Source organism: Trichoderma asperellum, chromosome 6, assembly GCF_020647865.1.
Source record: "Trichoderma asperellum chromosome 6, complete sequence".
Taxonomy (NCBI): domain Eukaryota; kingdom Fungi; phylum Ascomycota; class Sordariomycetes; order Hypocreales; family Hypocreaceae; genus Trichoderma; species Trichoderma asperellum.
Genome location: NC_089420.1, coordinates 1182316 through 1202230, shown reverse-complemented (window position 1 = coordinate 1202230; position 19915 = coordinate 1182316). Strand labels below are relative to the sequence as shown.

The window sequence follows — 19915 nt, the reverse complement described above, 5'->3', positions numbered from 1 at the left end:
CGGCGCCGAAACGATATCGGCCATTCACGGGCCGACGCTGAGCGGTCGCGACGGCCTCTGATTCGCTCATGGCGCTATCTGTCCGTGGAAAAAGGAAACGGGGTTCGGACCTGGGGAAGTTTTTTTTTTTTTTTTTTTCTGTGGTTCCATATTTTCCATTCGATCTTCTAATGCATTTTAGAAAGGTGCTGCAGTATACATACTACTAGGCGCTACCTACTACGACCTGCTTGTAGATAGGTACTACTACACTGCTCCATAAAAATACTATTCCTAGCACTACTAGGTATCTATCGCTATCGCTGTTACCTTCCTAGTGGCGCCTCAGGCTTTTGCTGCTGAGCCCACAGAAGCATTCCGTACCTCTCTACTAACCTCGCAATTCTATCACTTGTAACTTCAGCGGTACTGGTCACGCACTGTATTGCCCTCCAGCCTACGCAAAAAACTAGCTCCCCAGCAGCCGAAATCGCCCATCTTTTACGTAACTGTCCAGCCTTCCAACCTCGACTAAACAACAACAACAAATCAACCCATCACCATGTTTGGAGGATGTACGTACATTTCGCCGCCCCCTCTTCCCTCGCCCAGACGCGATGGGATAAAATCGTTGCCGCGTGATGTAATGGACGAATCCTCGTTGCAATTGCTGACCGCACCCCAAAAATAGTTGCCCCCCCGCAGCAGTCTCCCGAGGAGATTCGTGCCATGGAGGCCGAGGCGCTCTTCACCGTCCAGCAGGTCGCTGCTACGGCCTTCATGCTCTATCTTTGTATGTTCTGACGCCAAGAGAACGATGAATTGCAAATTGCTTCTCCTTTTTACGAAAGAGCATGGGCTAACCCCGCGATGTAGCTCCCTTCGCCGTCGACATGATCAGCCGCATCTTTTAAATCTCACCCGAAAAAATTTTGCTATGTAGGCTACGGTTTTATAAAAACATGCATACCTCGCCCTTTTTTTTGACTCGGCATAATATCATTTAATTTGGTATTTTATATGCCAAGGAAGTCAAACTAGCCGGACTCCGAGACGCATGACTGTACGATAGATGGTAACCATTTGAGGTTATATAAAGTGAGGGAGAAAAAACCTAACTATTTCCGAGTCACTGGAGACAGAACGAAAACGAAAAGGAACAACGATAGAATCGGAAAGATTTAATAAGAAATTCAAATCTCCATGTAACGAATAGTACGATTGACCGAATTCATAAGGCCGAGGTTACATATATGGCCGAAAAAATGCGCATGCCTTCCAATCCTGCCTTGATATTTGGACATTGCTGAAGTAGCCTACAATCATTGAAACAAAACATCGACATCTTCCCTTCTATCGCATTAGAATAACGTTACCATGACCAACACCTCACTTTGGTTTAATACGTGAAAATCCTTGAGTCTCCAAATTAAACACCGGCATTATAGCCTCAGTAAAACTCCATCCTTCGATAACACAGTCTCCTAAAATTTCCAAAAGAAATGTTCTTGTTCTTATCGAGACCGCGGCGGCGGGTTTCTGCTGTTTTCCCACTCTTGGTAGTCCACACCCAGCGCCTCAAGCTCTTTTTTCAGGTGTCCAAGCTGCTTCTCGTAATCTTCCAGTACCTAGAAATCGTTGTGTTAGCAGCCACCAAAATGCCAGGGTACATCTTCTAAATGCCAAACTCACTCGTTTTGCTCTTGCTTGTGTCTCCTCGTCCAGCCCTTCGCCCTCAGCCCCAGCCGGCTTCTCTAGCTCTTTGCTCAGCTTCTCAGAGTATCCCCTTAGAACAATCAGCCTACTCCACAGCTCTTCTTCCCTCGCGCTGACCGCAGGATCTTGCACATCGCGCTCCAAAGCCTGTAGCCTGCTCTTCAAATCATCCTCATCGCCACTCAAAGCGTAGCCCCGATTCCTCAGAATCTGCACCTTTGCAGCCAGCGCCAGGCATCGGTTGGAAATCATTGTCTGCCGCCTCCTAGCAGCCAGAGCTCTCGTTTCCGTCTCCAGTTCGTGTCTCTGCAACAGTGCATCCAAACAGCCGTTGATCTGGTGTAGTCGTGTGTTAAATTCGGAGATGGCACGCTTCTGTGTCTTTAATCGGTCTGCGACGCCTGTGTAGCCTGCACATAGCACGGGCATGAATCCTGGGGCGGGCTTGTTCTGCAGAGCTTCTTCCCACTCTCGAGGGTCTTCGTGTGCTTGGGGCTTGTAAAAGGGAATGTGTGCTTCATCGACTTTATTGTAGAAGTAATGCTTGAAAACGCAGCTTGGGCTGGAGGGGTCCCATTTCTCTGTCACGAGCTTCATCTGCTCCAGAATCGGCTTCTGGTCTTTTCACATCATCATAGCGTTAGTAAGGAAAACAGCGACTCTGCAGTATTTGAGACCTACGGGGTGTTTCTTGGCCTGGTTGCCACAGAGAACTCGACAGCTGGGCCTGTGACTGAGATAACGCTGGAATCTGCGCTGCCTGTTGTGGCTGGGCCAGCAGCGTGTTTCCCAGTGTCGTGCCCTGCTGGCCTGCACCTTGGGTCTGGCCAAAGATATTGCCCGTTGTTTGTGTCTGCTGAGCAGGCTGAGCAGTTTGAACCGAGCCAAAAAGCCCTCCCGAGCCAAGAGGCTTGGTTTGTCCGAATAGCGACATGATGAAGAGTAGGCCACAGGACCTTCAGAAATTGCTCGAAGTATCAACCTAGCTCCCGAGGAGCTTCGTGAAGGGAGGCGAGGGCGCAAATCGTATCGTGATTCTTGTTATCGAATTCTTATCGCGCTGAGCTCGACGAATTGGCGGCCGCGTCGTCGTCAAAATTCGTCTATGCTGACGCTTGGATGTTTTCTCGTCGCTGGGCAGCTTTGTTGACTTGCTACAAAATTGCTGCTGGGGTCGCGCTCAGTCAAAGGTACCCCGGTACCGCGAAGATCAGCCTTGCCTACCACTGGCCAATCACAGCTCATTTTCAGGCAAGAGACACCTACATTCTGCTGAGTCATCATCTTCTTTAGCGCGGATACTTAGCGCTACTTGGAGTACCTGTCTTGTGCCCCCCGACCCCCAAAATACGGCAGCACTACAGAGCGCCTAGGTACCTTTTGCGGAAGCAATTTCCCGCCATGTACTTGCAAAAAATCACTTCAGGTGCTCCAGCAAGGCTACGGTTGCTGACCCCCCGGTCGCTTTTGATTGGCTAAAGTAACCACAATCTTTCAACTAAGCCGGCGTCCAAAGAACCTCATAGCTTCAGTATCCTACCGGAAGCCTCATAGAGGGTCAAGCAAAAATCCGGCAATTATGGCATCACGACGGTCTCAGTATGTTTCTTAACCCACGGAGATTCTGCTGCGGCATCATTGAGTCGCTTTGACGGCAGATTGGCAAATCTCTTACGACGGCAGCGCTAACATGTGGCAGATTCCACCAGCAGGTGCTCATCGACACCACTCCTCTTCCCGACAACATCCCTCAGGTCCAGGAGATCGGTGCCTCCTCTGCGCCTCTGCTGTCAGCCTCTTTCTTCATCGGTGCACGATGCCGCGACTACAACGATGATTACATGCAGTGCAAGACCGAGAACCCCGGCAAGGGAGAGCTGAACTGCTTGAAGGAGGGACGAAGGGTGACCCGCTGCGCCCAGAGTGTGTACGTTTTTCCTCGCGCCTACAGACAATTTTCACGGGATATTTGAGTTGGGGGAGGGCAATCGACCAAAGCCGGGACACAGGCGGCCGTACGAGCCACTTGTTTATGAAGAGGGGTACTGACGATCTGGGACACATAGACTCACGGATATCAACACACACTGCTTAGCCGAGTTCCGCAAGCACTGGGAATGCCTCGACAACCGAAACCAGCAGCTTTGGCAGTGCCGCCCTGCCGAGTGGAAGCTCAACAAGTGTGTTTACGATAACTTGGTACGTCCAAGCCTTTACCATTGGTGAATCAATGCATAAATAAGCCACGATTGCTAATTTGAGCCTGGCTTTAGAAACTGGAGAAGAAGATCCCCGACCAGCCCACCAACGTTACCCCCGTTGAGCTGAGGCCGAAACAGATCTTTGCTGATGTGCGAATTGGACCCGGTGATGGCAAGCCTTTCATCCCCGGAAAGTCAGAGGCTTCACAGTAGAAAGAGAAAAGAGTTCAAGTTATGCGTCATGTACAATTGTCACTTGAGTCAAAAATAATAACTCATCAACATATTGCGTACCACACTTCCTATAATCATCACCTGGGCGACTGTGCTATATTCATTCTTTGTAAGAGGGGGCCTTTGAGGGCCCTGGCGTTGGAAGATATTTGCTCAAAGCTGGACAGTATAAAGTAGACCGTTTGAGGGCGAGACACTTATGCGGCCAGACATTCGAAATTGAACTTTAAGAAAGTTCCGCGCCACACAGCTCAGTTCTTCGGCCAACCGGAGCTCGGGATTTTGCATAAATCGTGTCTGTCCACGGCCGCGTCCACGCATGATCAGTTGCACATTCACAAGCTGTTTCACGATCTTGTTGTAGTCACCGAATTGATGAATCACAGCAGCTGGCGTAAAAAAAACCCCCAAAAATGATGGGCTTCTCTCCTCCTCCACCATGTTGGCGGATGAGTGATTGCTTGGAGTATATTATAGCTACATACATGGGTTACTAGGATACATTCATCTTTTGAAGTATGCCGTACGATAGCATCTATTGAAAATACATGTTTATACATGTTCTTTAACATAAAGTATTCATAACAGCAAGACAACCGTTAGTTGTGTGTGATTTGGCTAGAAACGGCGCTACCCTATAAATTATGGGTAAGACGCAAGCAGCTGCCAAAAACCAAAAAGGGAATTGGATATCAGAAATTTAAGTTTTTGGTTTGCGTGAGTGATCTCTGTGGCACTGCTCAAATGTCCTATACCAGTGGGTCAGACAGGGATGACGCAGAGATGATTTGATGAGGAGTACCTAGTACATATATGCAGCATTCACTACCAAGGTATGATTGTTTACCATATTATCTCCGCTACAAGCTACCATGAAAGTTTACATGCAAATTATTAGCAGATCGCAACGCTACTACTAAAATCAATCAACCCTATGATAAATAGAGAACATGCTGATCAACACGATTCCATAGCCATGCCAATGCTAGGTGGTAGGTCCTGTTCCGGCTTTGCTGCAACCATACAGATTTCCTTAACATACTACATTTTTTACTAAAACAATTCCCTTTAGAACACATAGTCAAATTTGAATCAATTCCACGATGGTGAGACTATACAACGGATCAGAATGGTTACCGACGCTACACAAATAAACTCTACCCTCTTTTCTCGCGTCAAGCGGATAGTGTCTGGTCGTAAATATGTGGCCAGGTAATAGTTTGCAAACATGTAAGAAACCGGGAAAGACGTATGGTGCTTAGATTATAACAAGGGATATGGCCCCGAACCGGGTATCCTAATTACCGTCACTCTTCCTGAATCATTACCCAGAGCCATAACTGTGTCTGTTGACGACACCTGTGGCGATGCAAGGTTACGCTGTGCAAGACCCCATGTAGCCGACATGGAAGAAGGTTGGTAGTCGGGCGGAAGCCACACTATATTATGCCTATTCCAGGTAATCCAAGACTTATCAGTGCTTAGACCGTACCTAACATAGTTTGCCTTTTCAGAATTATCAGCAATGAGTTGGCGTTGATCCTGGCCCTGAACCGAATCCGGATCTGGAGAAAGAACTTGAGCTACCATAGATTGGGCCTCATTGCAATGTTCTATACCCAGATGTATGAGGCCGACTTCCGTATGCAGGTATGAGGTTGTATCGTCAAAGGATATAGTACGTATTTCAGTGCCAATCTGGAGTACCTGCAGCTCTTTGCCCTTTATTATATCCCAGATTCTTATAGTCTTATTATATGACCCTGAGGCGAGGTAACGGCCATCTAAGGAAAAGGCAACTGACGTAACTGAATTCGTATGGCCTTAAAGTGTTTGGGGTTCTTTATCTTCAGTTGCATCCCAGATTTTAATAGTATAATCCTCTGACCCTGATGCAAGGTAATGACCATCTGGTAACGACCATCTGGCGAAAAGACAAGCGATGCAATTGAGCAACTATAGTATTGAAGTGTTTGCTGCTCTTTTCCTGTTGTTGCATCCCAGATCTTAATAACTCTATCATGTGATCCTGAGATAACGTAGCGGCTATCTGGTGAGAAAGCAATCGATGTGACCCAATGATTGTGGCCCCGTAGAGTCTGTAAGTAAGGGCTCCAATTATATTCAACCGCTGGTGTAATTTTTAGCCATTGAGGCTCCTCCTATTGGAATATTTTTCGCACCAAGCTGTTTAATGGGCTGAAAATAAGCGCATATGTATAGACCTGGAGTGTATAATTTGCAATTAATGAACTATTCCTCCAGATAAACCTCTTTGAGTCTTGCGTCAGGTTTACTAACTGCATGTTGCAGTCTAGTGGTTGCCGATCCGGCAAGTTTCCCTTTATATATTAGTTTCACTCTCGTCTGTTATACCGCTATAGCAAATACTTACTATTAATAAACTCTTCAATCTCAGTCTTAAAGAGTGAGGCCGCGGTGGATTCTGAGTCAGCTCCTGGGATTGTTTATTTAACGATTGTCCCTGCATTGATCAGGTTCGCTGTTCATTATTATAGCGTTATTACATGTAGCTTACCCCCAGTAGATTCTCTAGCCTGATTATTGAAAGAACGCTATCTTCTATATGGCCCATAAGGTCTAAAGCTTCGAGCCAGTATAGGAAGTACCTTTGCAACAATAGAAGGGTCATCTGGCACTTTTCATCGTTGACCTGATTCTGAGATTGGCCATCACTATTATACATGTATATATCACAGAAATGGTCAATCCAGTAAAGACAAGAATAACGTAGGGTTTGTAGCGGATCTGGATCTGGTGCCTTGATTTCATTGATTGGCAGACTGGGAGAATGTAGATTATAGATATTCCGTCGTACCATAGCGGACATAACGTGCACTGACCGCGAGAGAATGACGCCGTGGATGTGGGCAGGGTTAGGAAGGAAGTTGTTAGATGCTGCCTTGTCACTTAAATAGTCTTTAGCTGACTGGTGGATAATATAAATCTCGCTGTCTTGCACAGTGAGGAATGAGCCATAAAGTTATTGCCTTATAGATCAAATTGGCATCTGGACATTTAATAAGGATGCCAAGCTCAGCCAATGTTATAGGTCGATAAACATGCAACACAGTTGCAAGAATCTGACAGCAAAATTTAATATCGCTGACATGCTCTAACTTATGTATTTGATGCATTATCCTTTTGTATAAAGAATTGAGTTCAGGCGGAACTTCATTTAGCTTTTGGATGGTATTTTGTAGCGAGATCTTCTTTAGGTTCTGGCAGACTAAGGCTATCCAGAGGAATGTGTTATTAGAATTAGAAGATAAGTGGCGCTGGGCAGTATCCTTTGTTATTTCATTATACTGCTTATTCTGCGCCAGTCGCTTAACTTGATGCTTGATGTATGCACTGACGGCTGCGGAGATGGAGTTTTTATTAAGCTCTAGACAGAGGCTGATTTTCTAAGTGGCAGTCTCGATGTGCTCTTTAATATCTGGCCAGTTGCGACTAGATACTATTTACTTGACACGAGAAAAGAGGGCTGACTTTATAGTAATAAAGTTAAGCAGCTTTGGTAGGTCGGTTATGCATTCGTTAAGTGCGTTGATGATTATATAAGTCTGCTGCAGGCTTGCATCTATCTCCAAGATATTTAAGAAGATCTCTGACAATGCAGTCCATGCATTTTAGCGTTAGTATTTTATCCCATTAATAAAAGTAAAGCTAGAAGCAGCTCTTCCTCGGTTGCCACCTTCGCATAACTGCTTCGCAGCTTTGCTCAAATATAGCATTCTACTCTGAGCTCTCTGAAGGCATACGGAAGACTTGGAGATTGGCCTCCTGTTATCATACGATACCTACATGGCAAGTCTGTGACTGGGGCATTCAAGCTCTTTGTATTGAGCTTCCTGAATATATATGCAGTTGTCTCTGTGCACGATAATAATCCTCTTCCCTCTCTCACTTTGGCACTCATATTGGCCAACCAAGATGGTGGGCTGCTAATTATGCAATGACAGCTCGTCTAAATTAGCAGTAAATAGACTAGAGCTACAGTGGAACTGACCTCTCAGACCTAATCATGATTCTGTTCTTTCTCGTAGTGGATTCGCTAGACTGTACGGGCAGCCTAAAAAATGGCGGAAGATGAAACCGCCACAGTCAGGTTCCACAAGCTGGCTTCCACAGAACGCGCCAAAAGACCTAGAGAGAAAAAAAAAAGATCCTTTTCAACTATGAAGTAGAAGAGCTGTCTGACCGTTCCAGTCATACGACTCGCTCGCTGCGCCGGTGTCTACCTAGCCTACGGGTCGAATAGAAGTCAATAGTTTGTATTGGAGAGAGGAGCTCATAAGCAAAACTGGAGAAAAGCAGTGATTCTAAACCCACGCGTGGCCGCTATTTTCCATAGGCCACAAGAGGAATTGCAATTTACTTTTACACTTTGTATCCAGAGTACAGAGCATTCTTCCCATTCTCATTTCTCGCAGCTCATTCTGCTTTTACAGGTTATCCAAAGCAAGGCCGTGGTGAGAGCTCCATCTACACGCGCCACCACAGAGAAAAGGGGGTTGAGACTAGCGGCGCCGGCGCTTAGCTGCATCTTTCAAGAACAGGCAGAAAAAAAGATTTTGCCTTTTAAAAAAAGAAAAAGGAAAAGGAAAAAAATCGGGCTATTCCAGCCTGGCGGCGTCAATGTTTCAAACACGGCCAGTTCTGCAGATCCGAAAAGCCCCCACTGCAGCTCGGAATGTGAGCACCTTTGAGCCGTGATAACAAAGCCGGCACAGGGAGGAAAGATACCGATTTCGGTATGTGGGCTCCACGGGCTGTGCCCCGTGCTGGTCACATTATGGAAGGACCGGGGAACTGTTAATAGGAGGCTTACTTGATGACATTAATGAGCTGAGGTTTATAAATTGCTTGTGGACATCTGGTTATATTGCTTCTTGGTCAAGAGATACAAAGTACGTATGGCATATAGCACCTGGCAGGGCAGCTAATGGAGCGGCCGCCAGCTATGCTACTTCCAAGGACTAATACTGCTAGACTCATATGTGGTAAGGCGCGTAGCAAGTCGTACACATAGGTACATGTAGACCAGTAGCAATCAGGGGGGGATGAATACGGCGCTGTGGAGTTCACGCCGGCTCCAAGGGCACCAGCCGAGCAGCGTCCAGGAGCTATAAGTGCTCAAACAGACATGTCCACGAAGGTGTCAGATCTACTACTGTAATCCAACTGGGCCAAGAGATAGGCTGCTGTGCGGCATCTGGGAATTATGCCAGCAGATGGACAGCTCTGCCGAGACTCAATAGCGGGTTGCATCAAGATACGAAGTGCAAAACGCACGTAGCACCGCTGCATGTAAGACATGCAGGAATCGCCCCCCCTTAAACGGGCTCTGATTAAGCTTGGGCACGCGAATATGGGTCGAGGCGTCGAGTCGTTCCGGACGCCGACCGAGAACAATTACCAGTGGCACGGCTCTGGCCTAAGCTGGTTGTTGGGAGATGGGGAATCCAGGGACCGGCGGTATATCTGATGCAGCTAGGGGATGTGATTAGGCAGTACGGCTAGCATCGAGCGGATACGTGCGATCAAAGGCTGTGGGACTTTCAACCAGAGATGGGCCGGCGTGCCGAGATGATGAGGGAATAATAAAGAGGAGAAGATGGACATGGAAGCTTGCGTGGAAGCACCACTTGATACGGATACTCGGCCGGAATGGGACATTGACAATTGGATATTGGGGAACAATAGATGGAGATGTTGTCTCACCCTGTGGCATATGGCATGTTTCCCCGCTAATACTTACTATAGTACTACTATAGGTATTTAGCACCGCTTGCAATATACATGGACAACACTACAAGCCAGCCAGGATGTTTCTTCGTTTGACGCGCACAAACAGCCAGCAAAAGGGTGCGATGTATTCGGGCCTGGGGGCCTCGGCCGGCCGCCTGTGCGTCCGAATCGTGCGCTTGATGAGACGCACCAAGTGCGGAGCACAGGATTTTTTTCGCCAGCGCGGACCACGAAGCGGACCGCCAAAGTGCCACTACAGATGGCAGTAGTCGTAACAGGAGTAAGTCCTATGGTTGAAGTACAGTGAGAAATGGATCTCACAGAGAGGGAGAGAGGGAGCAGGAGAGAGAAAAAAAAAGTTCAAAAGCTATAGAATAAGGCGACACGCCAAACGCTGTAGCTTGCCTTTTTGGCGCACACCCCGCATCTGGCTGGAGAGATGTGGCGATCTACGCGGTTTTAAGGCTTGCACTATTGTTTCTTGGAGGAGCTTAAGACGTCTGGATGCTACTCTGCTCCGTATTACTCTTCTCCCGCCTTTCTTCGCGGAACACGCGGGCCGGGTTGTGGTGCACCGGCAATGTGTCCAAGGGGGGGACAGCATCAACGACGAGATGCAATTTCCTGGCAGTATTACAAGGAGAGCCCAGGCTGGAAATGAGTGACATTCATCACATATTCGTGCCCCCCCTCCTGCATGTATGAATCTCATTAGCATCGCCGAGTCGGGCAAGCAAGCATCGAACCGCCGGCAGAATGGGCTCCCAATAGGCTGACAGCAGAGCGCTGGAGATGAAGTAGGGGGTGGGACAGGAGCGTCTAGTGCCGTTTCAGGGATAAAAGTCCCGCAGCGCCGCCTGTAGCTTGTTTGATGGAGACGCCGGCGCTGGTTGGCTGTAGTGGCACAATCAACAGGCCCAGGCGTGCCGCGGAAGTTGCTGCTGCTGCAAGGCACAGCGCTGTGAGAGGCGGGAATGAGGAATTCGATGGAGAGGAGATCGAGCGGGTGTGTGGATAGTAAAGTCAGCATTTGGGTTGGACAGTCAGAAATTGAACGTTGAGAATATTCTGCACAAAGATATTAGTCCAAGTATTGATGTATTGATGTATATGAGTAGATTAACTCAGAAGGGAATGGGAAATAAAAGAAGAAAATGCAACACAGTGATGATAAATTTTTCGACAAAAGGGGGATAGAGAGAATGGAGAGACACGGCGAACGACTGCATAAAAATGAACAAGAGAAAAAAAAAAAACGAAATATCGACGAAAAGTCGCTACCACTATTAGAACGTTGGTTCAGGAAATCAAGGGGGTCCTAAAGAGAGAAAGGGCCAGGTGGTACGTGTGATGTGATGAATATAGTACAGAGGCAATATCGCATCATCCATCGTGTGCCCGCCCTCTCCAGAGTCTCATACAGTAAGAGTCCCAGCGTCGAGCGTGCGAAAAGCCTTAGAGCAGCATCTTCAAGGTTTCAGGCCCACAATCACAGTCTGGAATCTTGGACGACAAAGAATGGTGGTGACAGAGCTGAGGCGTTCACGAGACCTCCTGATCGAGGCGTCTCTTCCCTTCTCTATTCCTCGCCAATGCGGCTGTGCCATCCGATCTTGGAGAGCCGAGCATCTGCGATTGCATACGAAAATCTCACCCCGGGCTGTTTACCGCCAAGAGAACAGCAAAAAAAGAGAGAAAAAAAAAGGGACCATGACAAAAAGGCAGCAAAAAGGAAAGTGATGATGTCAATCACCGGCTCGTTGGTGGCTGGCGAATCTCTCATCCTGGACTGCCGGGGTCTGCCACAGCGGTAATTGATATCTGGCGTCTGGGCGCACTACGTTTAATCTCGAGCCGTGGTCTAGAATGCTTCTTTCTTGGGTCCTTGCGGTAATTTTTTTCTTGATTTTTGTTTCCTAATAGAAACCTTGGTAATGAGAGAACAAGGTACCTCGTCGAAGATCTCATCGTGCGTTGTAATGGTTCATACCGTACAAAGCTCGGAATCGTAGGTACCTATGTACTCTATAGGTGATACTGCATTGAAATTGAATGCTTAGTAAAAGAAGGTACGTAGTATTACTGTACTTTGGTGATGGCTGTATTCATCATCAAGCTGCATGTACAGTATCATGGCCGTAGAAAATGAACAGAGCTGCAGGCAACGCAGGCGCCCAACTGGAGCTCAGCTGGCCCCTGCTAACCCCACCCCCCCTTAGCTGTTGGTGATTTGTTTCTCCGACGCCTGTTCCGGCTAGGCTGGCTTTAAAGTGCAGAGCTAAGCAACTTGGCTTGTTTCGTAGCGTCAGGAACATGGAAATTCAGGAACAGGCGCGTGTTTCTGCCTTGTTCATGTCTGTTCACGGTTCCAAACGCTCTCTGTCCTGTACTGTTCTGTCCTGCTGTAGTATTTATAGAAATAAAACAAGACCAATATATATATATATATATATATATTTTATTAATAAATCGGCACTAGCAAGACATTGCACAATTACTATACACGGATACCCTGGGACTCATCAGTAGCCGTGCTCCTTCTACTGAGCGCTGCTACAGGCATCGCGGCCCTCCTGCAAGGCACCTCGCACCACTAACAGCATCCTCCAGACAGCCCTGTGGGAAAAAACCGCCGGGGCATCAGCAAGGGCCCGTAGCGGGGTCGCGCATCATCTCGAAACACTGCAAACTTTAGCATCCCAGCTTCGTCTCCCTAGCCTCCTCCACTTCCCACTTCCATTCTCCTCTTCCTCTATTCTCTACACGCCGCCTCCCCCGTCGCCGCTCCTGGTCAATTCGAGCGCGATCCTTTTTAACGTCGCCACTCCTTCTCTCCGGTCCTCTTCTCGCTTCTCCTTGCCCTTCACTCCTAGAGAGCCCTCTTTTCGTTCTTCTCAACGCTCCTTATCGTGTCCTTGACGGCACATTCCACTCCTTTTTTCTGAGACCCAATTGATTCACTTCGTTATTTATCGGCCTGGTATCCGGTTCTCTTTCAAGTGTCGCTATCCACAAAGTCGAGTGCACGCAGCCGCCGACTGAACACACAACGCTCTCTTTTCTTCCTTCGTCGATCCAGCTTCACGAACAAAAGAGCCGGCTTGTCCGCCCAACGCCCACGCGATTCCAACTCTTGAAAGCAGCGCTGCTCCCCCAGACTGGTTCTGACGCAAGCCGACATACATCACATCTTCTTCGTCTCTGGTGTCTGGATTCACATTTGGATCACCGTCAAACCCCTCAAGGTAAGGCAATGATCGACAGCTTCACTTGCACCTTGTCCATCTATATATCTACATATCGAGTCATGGTTGCCATTTCAGCCCATTCATTATATATACACTTCGCGCATCCTCATGATCGTTCTCTTACTCCTTGCACGACACATCGGGCTAGTGTCCCCTCACAAGTTACCCCAGCATCTTCTTGGCCCATTCCTCATTGTTTAAGCTCCTGTGCCAACCTGTGGGTCTTTGTTCCGCTTCCAACAGCCATGTTGCAGTCTGCATTCCTCATTGTTTTCAAGCCGCGTTCCAGAAGACATCTCCAGCCCCTGGCATTGTTACATAATGACGCACAATCCATCCCCGTTGTGAATCGCTGCTGTTTTCAACCCAACTGTACTCACTTCTTGGATGTTTCCGTCGTCTGCCTGGTGTTCAATGGCCTCTTGCTTTCCATTTAAAATGCGTGTTCAAATAGATCCCATGAGCTAACTCGCTTCTCAACAAACAGTAAACTCTGCATCTCACAACAGCTTCAAGCAAATATATTCCAACGTTCAAGATGAAGTCCGCTTTCCTCTTGGCCACGGGTGCCATCCTGGCCGCCGCCATGCCGCTTGACAAGCGTGCTCTGGAAACTCAGTGGGTGACGGACATTGTCACCGTCACTGTCACCGTCGACCCTTCCGCGCCCTCTTCGGCCGGTGGAGTCTTCGTCCAGGCCGTTTCTTCACAGCCGGCTGCTGCTCCAACCCCCCAGCCCCAGGCCCCGGCTCCCAAGCCCGTCTATGTGCCCGTCTCTTCGCCCAAGCCGGCCCCTCCTCCGCCATCACCGGCACCGGCTGCGCCTGAGACCACAACCGTCATCGTTCCTGCGGTTCAAGCCCCGAAGGCTTCACCCGAGGTTGCCGTCCAGGCCTCCCCCAAGCCTTCGCCCAAGCCCTCACCGTCTCCTGTTGCTGCTTCTCCCAAGCCTGCTGCTTCTTCTCCCGCTGCCTCCAGCTCCAGCTCCAGCTCCAGCTCTGGTGCCACCGACTACCAGTCTGCCATGCTTAACGAGCACAACATTCACCGTGCCAACCACTCCGCGCCCGCTCTTGAGTGGGATGATCAACTGGCTGGATTCGCCCAGATCACTGCCTCTGGCTGCGTTTTCGCTCACGACATGTAAGTAATAGAAGGAATATTGATCCAAACAGATATGAAGTGATTGATGCTAACGATTTTTCAGGACCGAGGGTGGCGGTGCTGTTTCCTACGGCCAGAACCTTGCCAGCTTTGGCTCTTCTGGCGACATCAGCGGCCAGCAGATCCTCTCTGGTCGTCGTGGTGTCACTGACCAGTGGTACAATGACGAGATGGAGAACTGGACTTACTATGGCCAGGCCAACCCTCCCTCTGGTACCGACTTGGATTCTTGGGGCCACTTCACCCAGGTTGTCTGGAAGGGCTCCACCAAGGTTGGATGTGCCACTGTCCAGTGCCCTGCTGGCTCTGTCCTCTCTCTGCCCTCTTGGTACACCGTCTGCAACTACGGTCCCCCAGGTTAGTTACCTTGAAAGCACTTTGTTCGATTTGTCATGTCATTATGCTAACTTTGATCTTTACAGGAAACTTTGGTGGCGAGTACGGCGACAACGTTCTGAAGCCCCTTGGCCAGCCCCCTGTCACTGTTTAAAGACAGGCGCTTAGGCACAACCCCCATCTGGCACTTGCCTCTTTCTCCTGTCCATGCAGACTTTTTAGGGACTCGGTCGTAGCATCACAATGGCGGTCGGGCTCCGGGAAGGGCTGAGATGTGTGGCTAGGGTTTCGGATTTTCGAAACGATTTTTACGAATTTCTTCGCTTCTCCATTGTATCTTATGCGATGACATTTTGACAATCTGGACTTGAATTTTCTTTTCTTTTCTTCACACACAAGCATTAGGAGAAAGCTCCTTGGCTGCTCCTATTTCTTCTCATTAGTCTTCTCGGCTAACTCAAATGTGCATGGCGTCGTTATGATGAGTATACAGACGAATCCAGGGCTGGTAAAAGGGGCGCTATGGGGATGGGACATGCCCGAGGTGTGCTGGATTTGCACAGAGGGCATTTTCGATTCTATTCTGGGGGGACTGCAAAGGCTATTGTCGAAACGTGTTCGATGGGAGACTTTTCTCGCGATGGGCGTCGACAATGACCAGAGCTGGCCCTCTTGACACTAGGGATTTCTTCTTGGTTCATTTTTTTCTTTTTCTTTACATGTGAGCACGGCGGTGCTCGTTTTCTCCTGTGAATAGACGCAATGACCATAGACATTACACGAAATGTAACTGAGATGTTTTATGGCATGACTCCGTATCAGAATTAGATGGCTCGTAGAACATGTAACTGTGAGTAGAGTGACTTCTGTAGGTTGTAAGAGAGAAACAATGCGCTGCAGATGGCAGTCGGTATCATCGATCGATAAAGTCGCGTGCCTCTCGACCCATTAACAGCCGATTCCAGATACCGTCGATTTGGCTACGCCGCATTGGGACCAAGCAAAACTGCCGATAACCAGGCATTTCGCTCACGCTTGGACTCGACGCCACGTGAAAGGTGAATGTAAATCATTTTGCTGGCATGGAGTCTATTCTAAGGCACCGCATGACACAGCTGCTGTGGTTTTTTATCACACGCATAACGGCATGCACAGTCATGAGATTTCGTTGCCGGCCTATGAGCCGATTATATGCTTATTCCACACTAGTGGAGGTTTTTTTTTTTTTGGCGGTTTTGGGATGAGACGAAAAAGGACAGGCTGAAAGTACCGCGCATGTATCTGATTGTAGTTGACTACGGAGCAGTACCTACTGTACTACTACTTTGCTGTGGTTAGCTATTACTTTAGTGGGCAGTAGATAGATGCTTCGTTGTTTAGTGTTGGTTGTGTTGCGTGAGGGGGAGGGTGGTATTATGTTTCGGATGGTGGGCGGCCGAGAGGGCGGGTTGCTTTTTTCAATATGCGGAGGCTAGCTTTAGTCATTTTTCTTTTAATGCATTTATGGATGATTTATTTGTTTTTGTTTTGTTTTCTATTGGACAGTTGCATCCATTACAAAGGCGAGGAAGAGAATTGCTGTCGATGGAGGGAGTTGGGTGTGCAGTTGAGTAAAACGGCTGGATTGTGCATTTCTAAGCAACGTAACTCGAGATGGTGGCACTTTGCTCTCGAGGATCAAATGTATGTATGTAGGATCAACAGAATTTGGTAATGATATGCCCTCTTCGAGCAATCAGGGAAAAAAAAAAAAAAAGTTCGCAGACATGTCACACAATATACACCGTTAGATCGTCTCTCTCTCTCTCTGTCCAACGAATGCAACACTGTTGGTGGGATTCGGCTCCGTGCGAATTCGGCTTGGCGGCGATGTAACTGAATAGTAGCTGCAGAAACATGGCTTTTTATTATGTGGATAAATTGTATGTGCATACTTACTCGCACAGCTGCTGCAGTAGTTAGTACGTCAAGTGGAACCACACCCCAAGCTCCGGAGATGCTGTAAAAGAAAAGAGAGCTCCGACAAGGTTTTCGGGATGAAGCTCGATTGGGAGAGCTCCTGCTAACTGCTGTATCTGACCACACTAAGGAGATGGTTTGGACTGGGGGTCTTGTTTTTTTTTTTTTTTTTTTTTTTTTTTTTTGGGAGAGCGAGTGAGAGGAGGATTGTGAATAGTACCTAGTTGAGGGGTAAATGGACGGCGACGAAATGGCCTTGGAGGGAGCACGAGGCTTGCGAGTTGGATGCGCTATTGCTGGGCAGAGCAGCGGGAGAGGAGGTGCCGTGGAGCGGTTTTGGGTTAGATTTTGGAGACGATGGAGCTTGTTGGAGGTGCGTCGTGGTGGTGGTGGTGGTGGTGGTGGTGGTGGTGGATATGATGTGATTCGATTGTAGTATAGTATGTACTATGCTGCTTGGGAATATTCCGGTGCAAAGGCTGTTTGTAAAAGCGTACATGGATAGATATGGGCATACGTCCATCTACCAATGAGTAATTCTCATAAGCCAAAGTTCGAGTCATTCGAGTTGCCTACCCATTCTCCAAAACCGAAACAACAAAAGGGCTTGGAATGGAACCCGATGCCTCGTCTTCAACGGGCACCCATTGACATTTTTGCCCAGCACACGTCTGCTCTGCGCGTGTGTCAGCTCATCGGCGAGTTTCCACGTTTCAAGCCCATGCTGGGAGGGGACCCGCGAAGTGGAGATTTCGTATACCACTGGTGATGGAAAGTTCCGAAGGTCCAGACAAATCATGAAAACCAAGAGCCGCTAATCACTTGCTCTGGTCTTTGCGATGTGCCTCCCTACTGTACTAGCTAGTCAGAAGAATGAATGTGTTGGTCTAGTATCCAGCTTTTGCATTCTTACACTGCGTTGCCATTTATGCCGTGCCAAAAGCATCTGGTATACTGTAGCTGCTGCTGCTTTGCACGGGGCACGAGCATCGAGCATCTAAACAAGAAAAGAGGACCAGGCTACTCACTGAAGTTGTCAACAGAGTGTCTCCGCTGATGCTGACAACGCCTCTAAACGACAAACGACATCTCTTTGGCTCTCCGTTTCCCAGATTCCATGCTACCGGCGCCCTGGAATTCCCGTAAACGGCAAAATCTGCCCTCGCTCCAATTAATAATCGCGTGCCTTTAAAACCCCCCCAAACGGTGCCAGCAACACTTCATCTGAGCCCAAACGCTGCTGCTGCTGCTGCTGCTGCTGACTCGTAAAACATTCTTTTCCCGCCTCTAGCTGGGCGTTCAGTGCGCTGCCATACGTCACAGTCAACGAAGCATGCAGCCTCGTCAACATACACTTCTGATGCGTAAAACCAGATTCGGAGCAAACGTTTGTAATCCGCACCAAAATGGGTACTCGAGGTTTTTCTTCTTTTTGCTGGATAGAACCTTACCATGCAGCGCTCTCTCCAAAGGCGGCAATAAAGGCGTCAACTAATATTTCCCCATGTGCAACCAAGAGAGACGAAGCAGACAGCTGAAGAGGCAGTTGACAGGGAGCTTTGTTAGAGCGGCTATCGCCAACTGCTGCCTTGGAAATACTACTAGTTACCAAACGACAGAGCTTGTTCGTTTGTCGGATGTTTCCGTTTCTGAAATACGAATACGACCTACCTGTAGCCATTTTTGGAGGCATTTGCCTATTTGGTACAATGCTTGAATCGCAAACTGCAGAGCTCTTTCGTCCAAGGCAAAGAATGAAATAAAGAAAAAGAGAGTGAAAGACTGGAAGCAACAAAAGAAACATACCTACAAACTTGATACCACTGCACTAGGTAAGCGGTGTTGTATGCGCGATACTCGATCTGCGTTTGGCCATCTCGATGATACACACCCAATCTCCCTGCGGTCCAGCCGGAAGCTGAGGTAATCAAAGGCAAGTTTCTGAAGGAAGGCTGGCTTTCCTATTGAGAAAGCTCTCCATTCATCTCCATCGATATCCGGATTCCACACCCACGGACACTTTCTTTTCCCACACCGCAACGCATCTAGTTACCAGATTAGCAGTAGCTTAACAAGAAATCAAGCCTACATCTGCTACTAGTTCTACTAGGTAGTTATAATAAAAAAAAAACCACACATCTTCCCAGGCTATCCGTATTACTAGCTCGCAGCCTAACCCAGCGGCGGCTCTTCTAAATTAGGCGTCGATGATGAGCTGAGCTAAACCCCATGCCTGCTAGATAATTTGTCTAGCTGACATTTATTTGCACCTCCTCTCTTCTGCTCCCGCATTCCGCAGCGGCCGTTCTGACATGTCCGGCCCGAACAAAACACCGTCTCTAGAGAGGTGCCAAAGTCCAGGAGGGTGTAAAAAGAGCAGCAATAGTCATGCTTTGTGTATGTCAGCTGAGAATAGGAAAGAGGGACAAAATTTAATAAGTATAACGAGTAATGTAAGAAAATGAAACATGATACAAAGAAGAAGAAGAGGAATAAACGAGATACATTCTATATGGCTTGACAACATCAAAAGAAGAAGAAAATCGGTGTTTGAAAGAATGGGTGTACCGTTAGCATACCGCGGAGATGGGTCCTTTCAGAACGGCCGTGCGCATGCCAGTTTAGTAACCTCATCGGTGGGTTTTGCTGATAAGATTTCAATGGCGTCTGGTGGAGTGGTGTGTTTTGTACGCTCTTATTCATCTTTATTCATCATCGAGTCAAGTACCGGGCATGTACATACCATGAGCTGTAAACAGTGTACAATGCAGCAGGTATTCGCCGCCGAAGGCTTACAGCAGACAGACAGCTGCAGCTTTCCATCTGGTGGTCCATCATTTGCTGCTCCAGAAGAAACAAGTCTCCGTAAATAAGGCTGCCGGTAAGCATCTGTAACTGAAGAGCGGGTCTATCATTTCTCTCATGCTCCGAAATCTATACATCATATCAACTCATACCCGTGTATAAAATCTATCCGACGTCGTATTGGCAGTTGGTATTGCTGTCTTACGGACCCGATCCAGCATCATCAGCGCCGGGTTGTGGGGGAAGCAGGTAGAGGTGCATGTTTGCACCTTGAATCCTTGACAAATGTAATGGAGGGATCAAGAACTGACGTGCCGTTTCCTCATGCAGAATGAAAGGCGCAAAAAAAAGAGAGAGGATCGGAGATCAAAAAAGTCCACCAGGCCTTGCTGTTCATAATTAGGTATTCGGCACGTATAGCAAGAGCGCATGCTCCGTAACATCGTATAATTCAGGGAGTTAGCGTCGAGAGATTCCGTAGCCACTTGCGGAGATAGC

The 19915-nt window shown here is 48.1% G+C and overlaps 6 protein-coding genes across 6 annotated transcripts; 3 read left to right on the top strand and 3 right to left on the bottom strand.

The window, feature by feature from the left end:
- The first annotated feature begins 160 nt into the window (after nucleotides 1–160).
- TrAFT101_009864 (uncharacterized protein) lies at nucleotides 161–1208 on the top strand. The gene is made up of 4 exons (XM_024901893.2): nucleotides 161–286; nucleotides 404–554; nucleotides 671–772; nucleotides 856–1208. The coding sequence occupies exons 2-4, from the start codon at nucleotides 542–544 to the stop codon at nucleotides 891–893; spliced, it is 153 nt and encodes a 50-aa protein (XP_024761201.1). The 5' UTR covers nucleotides 161–286; nucleotides 404–541; the 3' UTR covers nucleotides 894–1208.
- TrAFT101_009863 (uncharacterized protein) lies at nucleotides 1179–2831 on the bottom strand. The gene is made up of 3 exons (XM_024900117.2): nucleotides 2377–2831; nucleotides 1672–2315; nucleotides 1179–1607 (listed from the first exon to the last, which is right to left on the bottom strand). Exons 1-3 carry the CDS (start codon nucleotides 2627–2629, stop codon nucleotides 1494–1496), a joined length of 1011 nt encoding a protein of 336 aa, XP_024761202.2. The 5' UTR covers nucleotides 2630–2831; the 3' UTR covers nucleotides 1179–1493.
- A 367-nt stretch (nucleotides 2832–3198) lies between these two features.
- TrAFT101_009862 (uncharacterized protein) lies at nucleotides 3199–4183 on the top strand. Its single transcript, XM_024902494.2, has 4 exons — nucleotides 3199–3294; nucleotides 3395–3622; nucleotides 3762–3894; nucleotides 3969–4183. Exons 1-4 carry the CDS (start codon nucleotides 3275–3277, stop codon nucleotides 4107–4109), a joined length of 522 nt encoding a protein of 173 aa, XP_024761203.1. The 5' UTR covers nucleotides 3199–3274; the 3' UTR covers nucleotides 4110–4183.
- An 8427-nt stretch (nucleotides 4184–12610) lies between these two features.
- On the top strand, nucleotides 12611–15448 carry TrAFT101_009861 (uncharacterized protein). Its single transcript, XM_024900036.2, has 4 exons — nucleotides 12611–13150; nucleotides 13641–14296; nucleotides 14361–14674; nucleotides 14740–15448. The coding sequence occupies exons 2-4, from the start codon at nucleotides 13692–13694 to the stop codon at nucleotides 14805–14807; spliced, it is 987 nt and encodes a 328-aa protein (XP_024761204.2). The 5' UTR covers nucleotides 12611–13150; nucleotides 13641–13691; the 3' UTR covers nucleotides 14808–15448.
- Nucleotides 15449–16832: 1384 nt separating this feature from the next.
- On the bottom strand, nucleotides 16833–17135 carry TrAFT101_009860 (uncharacterized protein; the record flags this gene model as incomplete). The annotated part of the gene is made up of 1 exon (XM_066128780.1): nucleotides 16833–17135. One exon carries the CDS (start codon nucleotides 17133–17135, stop codon nucleotides 16833–16835), a length of 303 nt encoding a protein of 100 aa, XP_065984903.1.
- Nucleotides 17136–17430: 295 nt separating this feature from the next.
- On the bottom strand, nucleotides 17431–19227 carry TrAFT101_009859 (uncharacterized protein; the record flags this gene model as incomplete). The annotated part of the gene is made up of 5 exons (XM_066128779.1): nucleotides 17431–17464; nucleotides 17526–17558; nucleotides 18504–18657; nucleotides 18871–19003; nucleotides 19192–19227. The coding sequence occupies 5 exons, from the start codon at nucleotides 19225–19227 to the stop codon at nucleotides 17431–17433; spliced, it is 390 nt and encodes a 129-aa protein (XP_065984902.1).
- Nucleotides 19228–19915: the final 688 nt, after the last annotated feature.

Coding starts and splice junctions, on each gene's coding strand:
- TrAFT101_009864 (XM_024901893.2), top strand. Junction 773..855: donor GGCCTTCATGCTCTATCTTT/GTATGTTCTGAC, acceptor CCCGCGATGTAG/CTCCCTTCGCCGTCGACATG.
- TrAFT101_009863 (XM_024900117.2), bottom strand. CDS start 2,629: ATGTCGCTATTCGGACAAACCAAGCCTCTTGGCTCGGGAGGGCTTTTT. Junction 2,316..2,376: donor ACCAGGCCAAGAAACACCCC/GTAGGTCTCAAA, acceptor TGATGTGAAAAG/ACCAGAAGCCGATTCTGGAG. Junction 1,608..1,671: donor CACAAGCAAGAGCAAAACGA/GTGAGTTTGGCA, acceptor AACGATTTCTAG/GTACTGGAAGATTACGAGAA.
- TrAFT101_009862 (XM_024902494.2), top strand. CDS start 3,275: ATGGCATCACGACGGTCTCA. Junction 3,295..3,394: donor ATGGCATCACGACGGTCTCA/GTATGTTTCTTA, acceptor AACATGTGGCAG/ATTCCACCAGCAGGTGCTCA. Junction 3,623..3,761: donor ACCCGCTGCGCCCAGAGTGT/GTACGTTTTTCC, acceptor TGGGACACATAG/ACTCACGGATATCAACACAC.
- TrAFT101_009861 (XM_024900036.2), top strand. CDS start 13,692: ATGAAGTCCGCTTTCCTCTTGGCCACGGGTGCCATCCTGGCCGCCGCC. Junction 14,297..14,360: donor TGCGTTTTCGCTCACGACAT/GTAAGTAATAGA, acceptor ACGATTTTTCAG/GACCGAGGGTGGCGGTGCTG. Junction 14,675..14,739: donor CTGCAACTACGGTCCCCCAG/GTTAGTTACCTT, acceptor TGATCTTTACAG/GAAACTTTGGTGGCGAGTAC.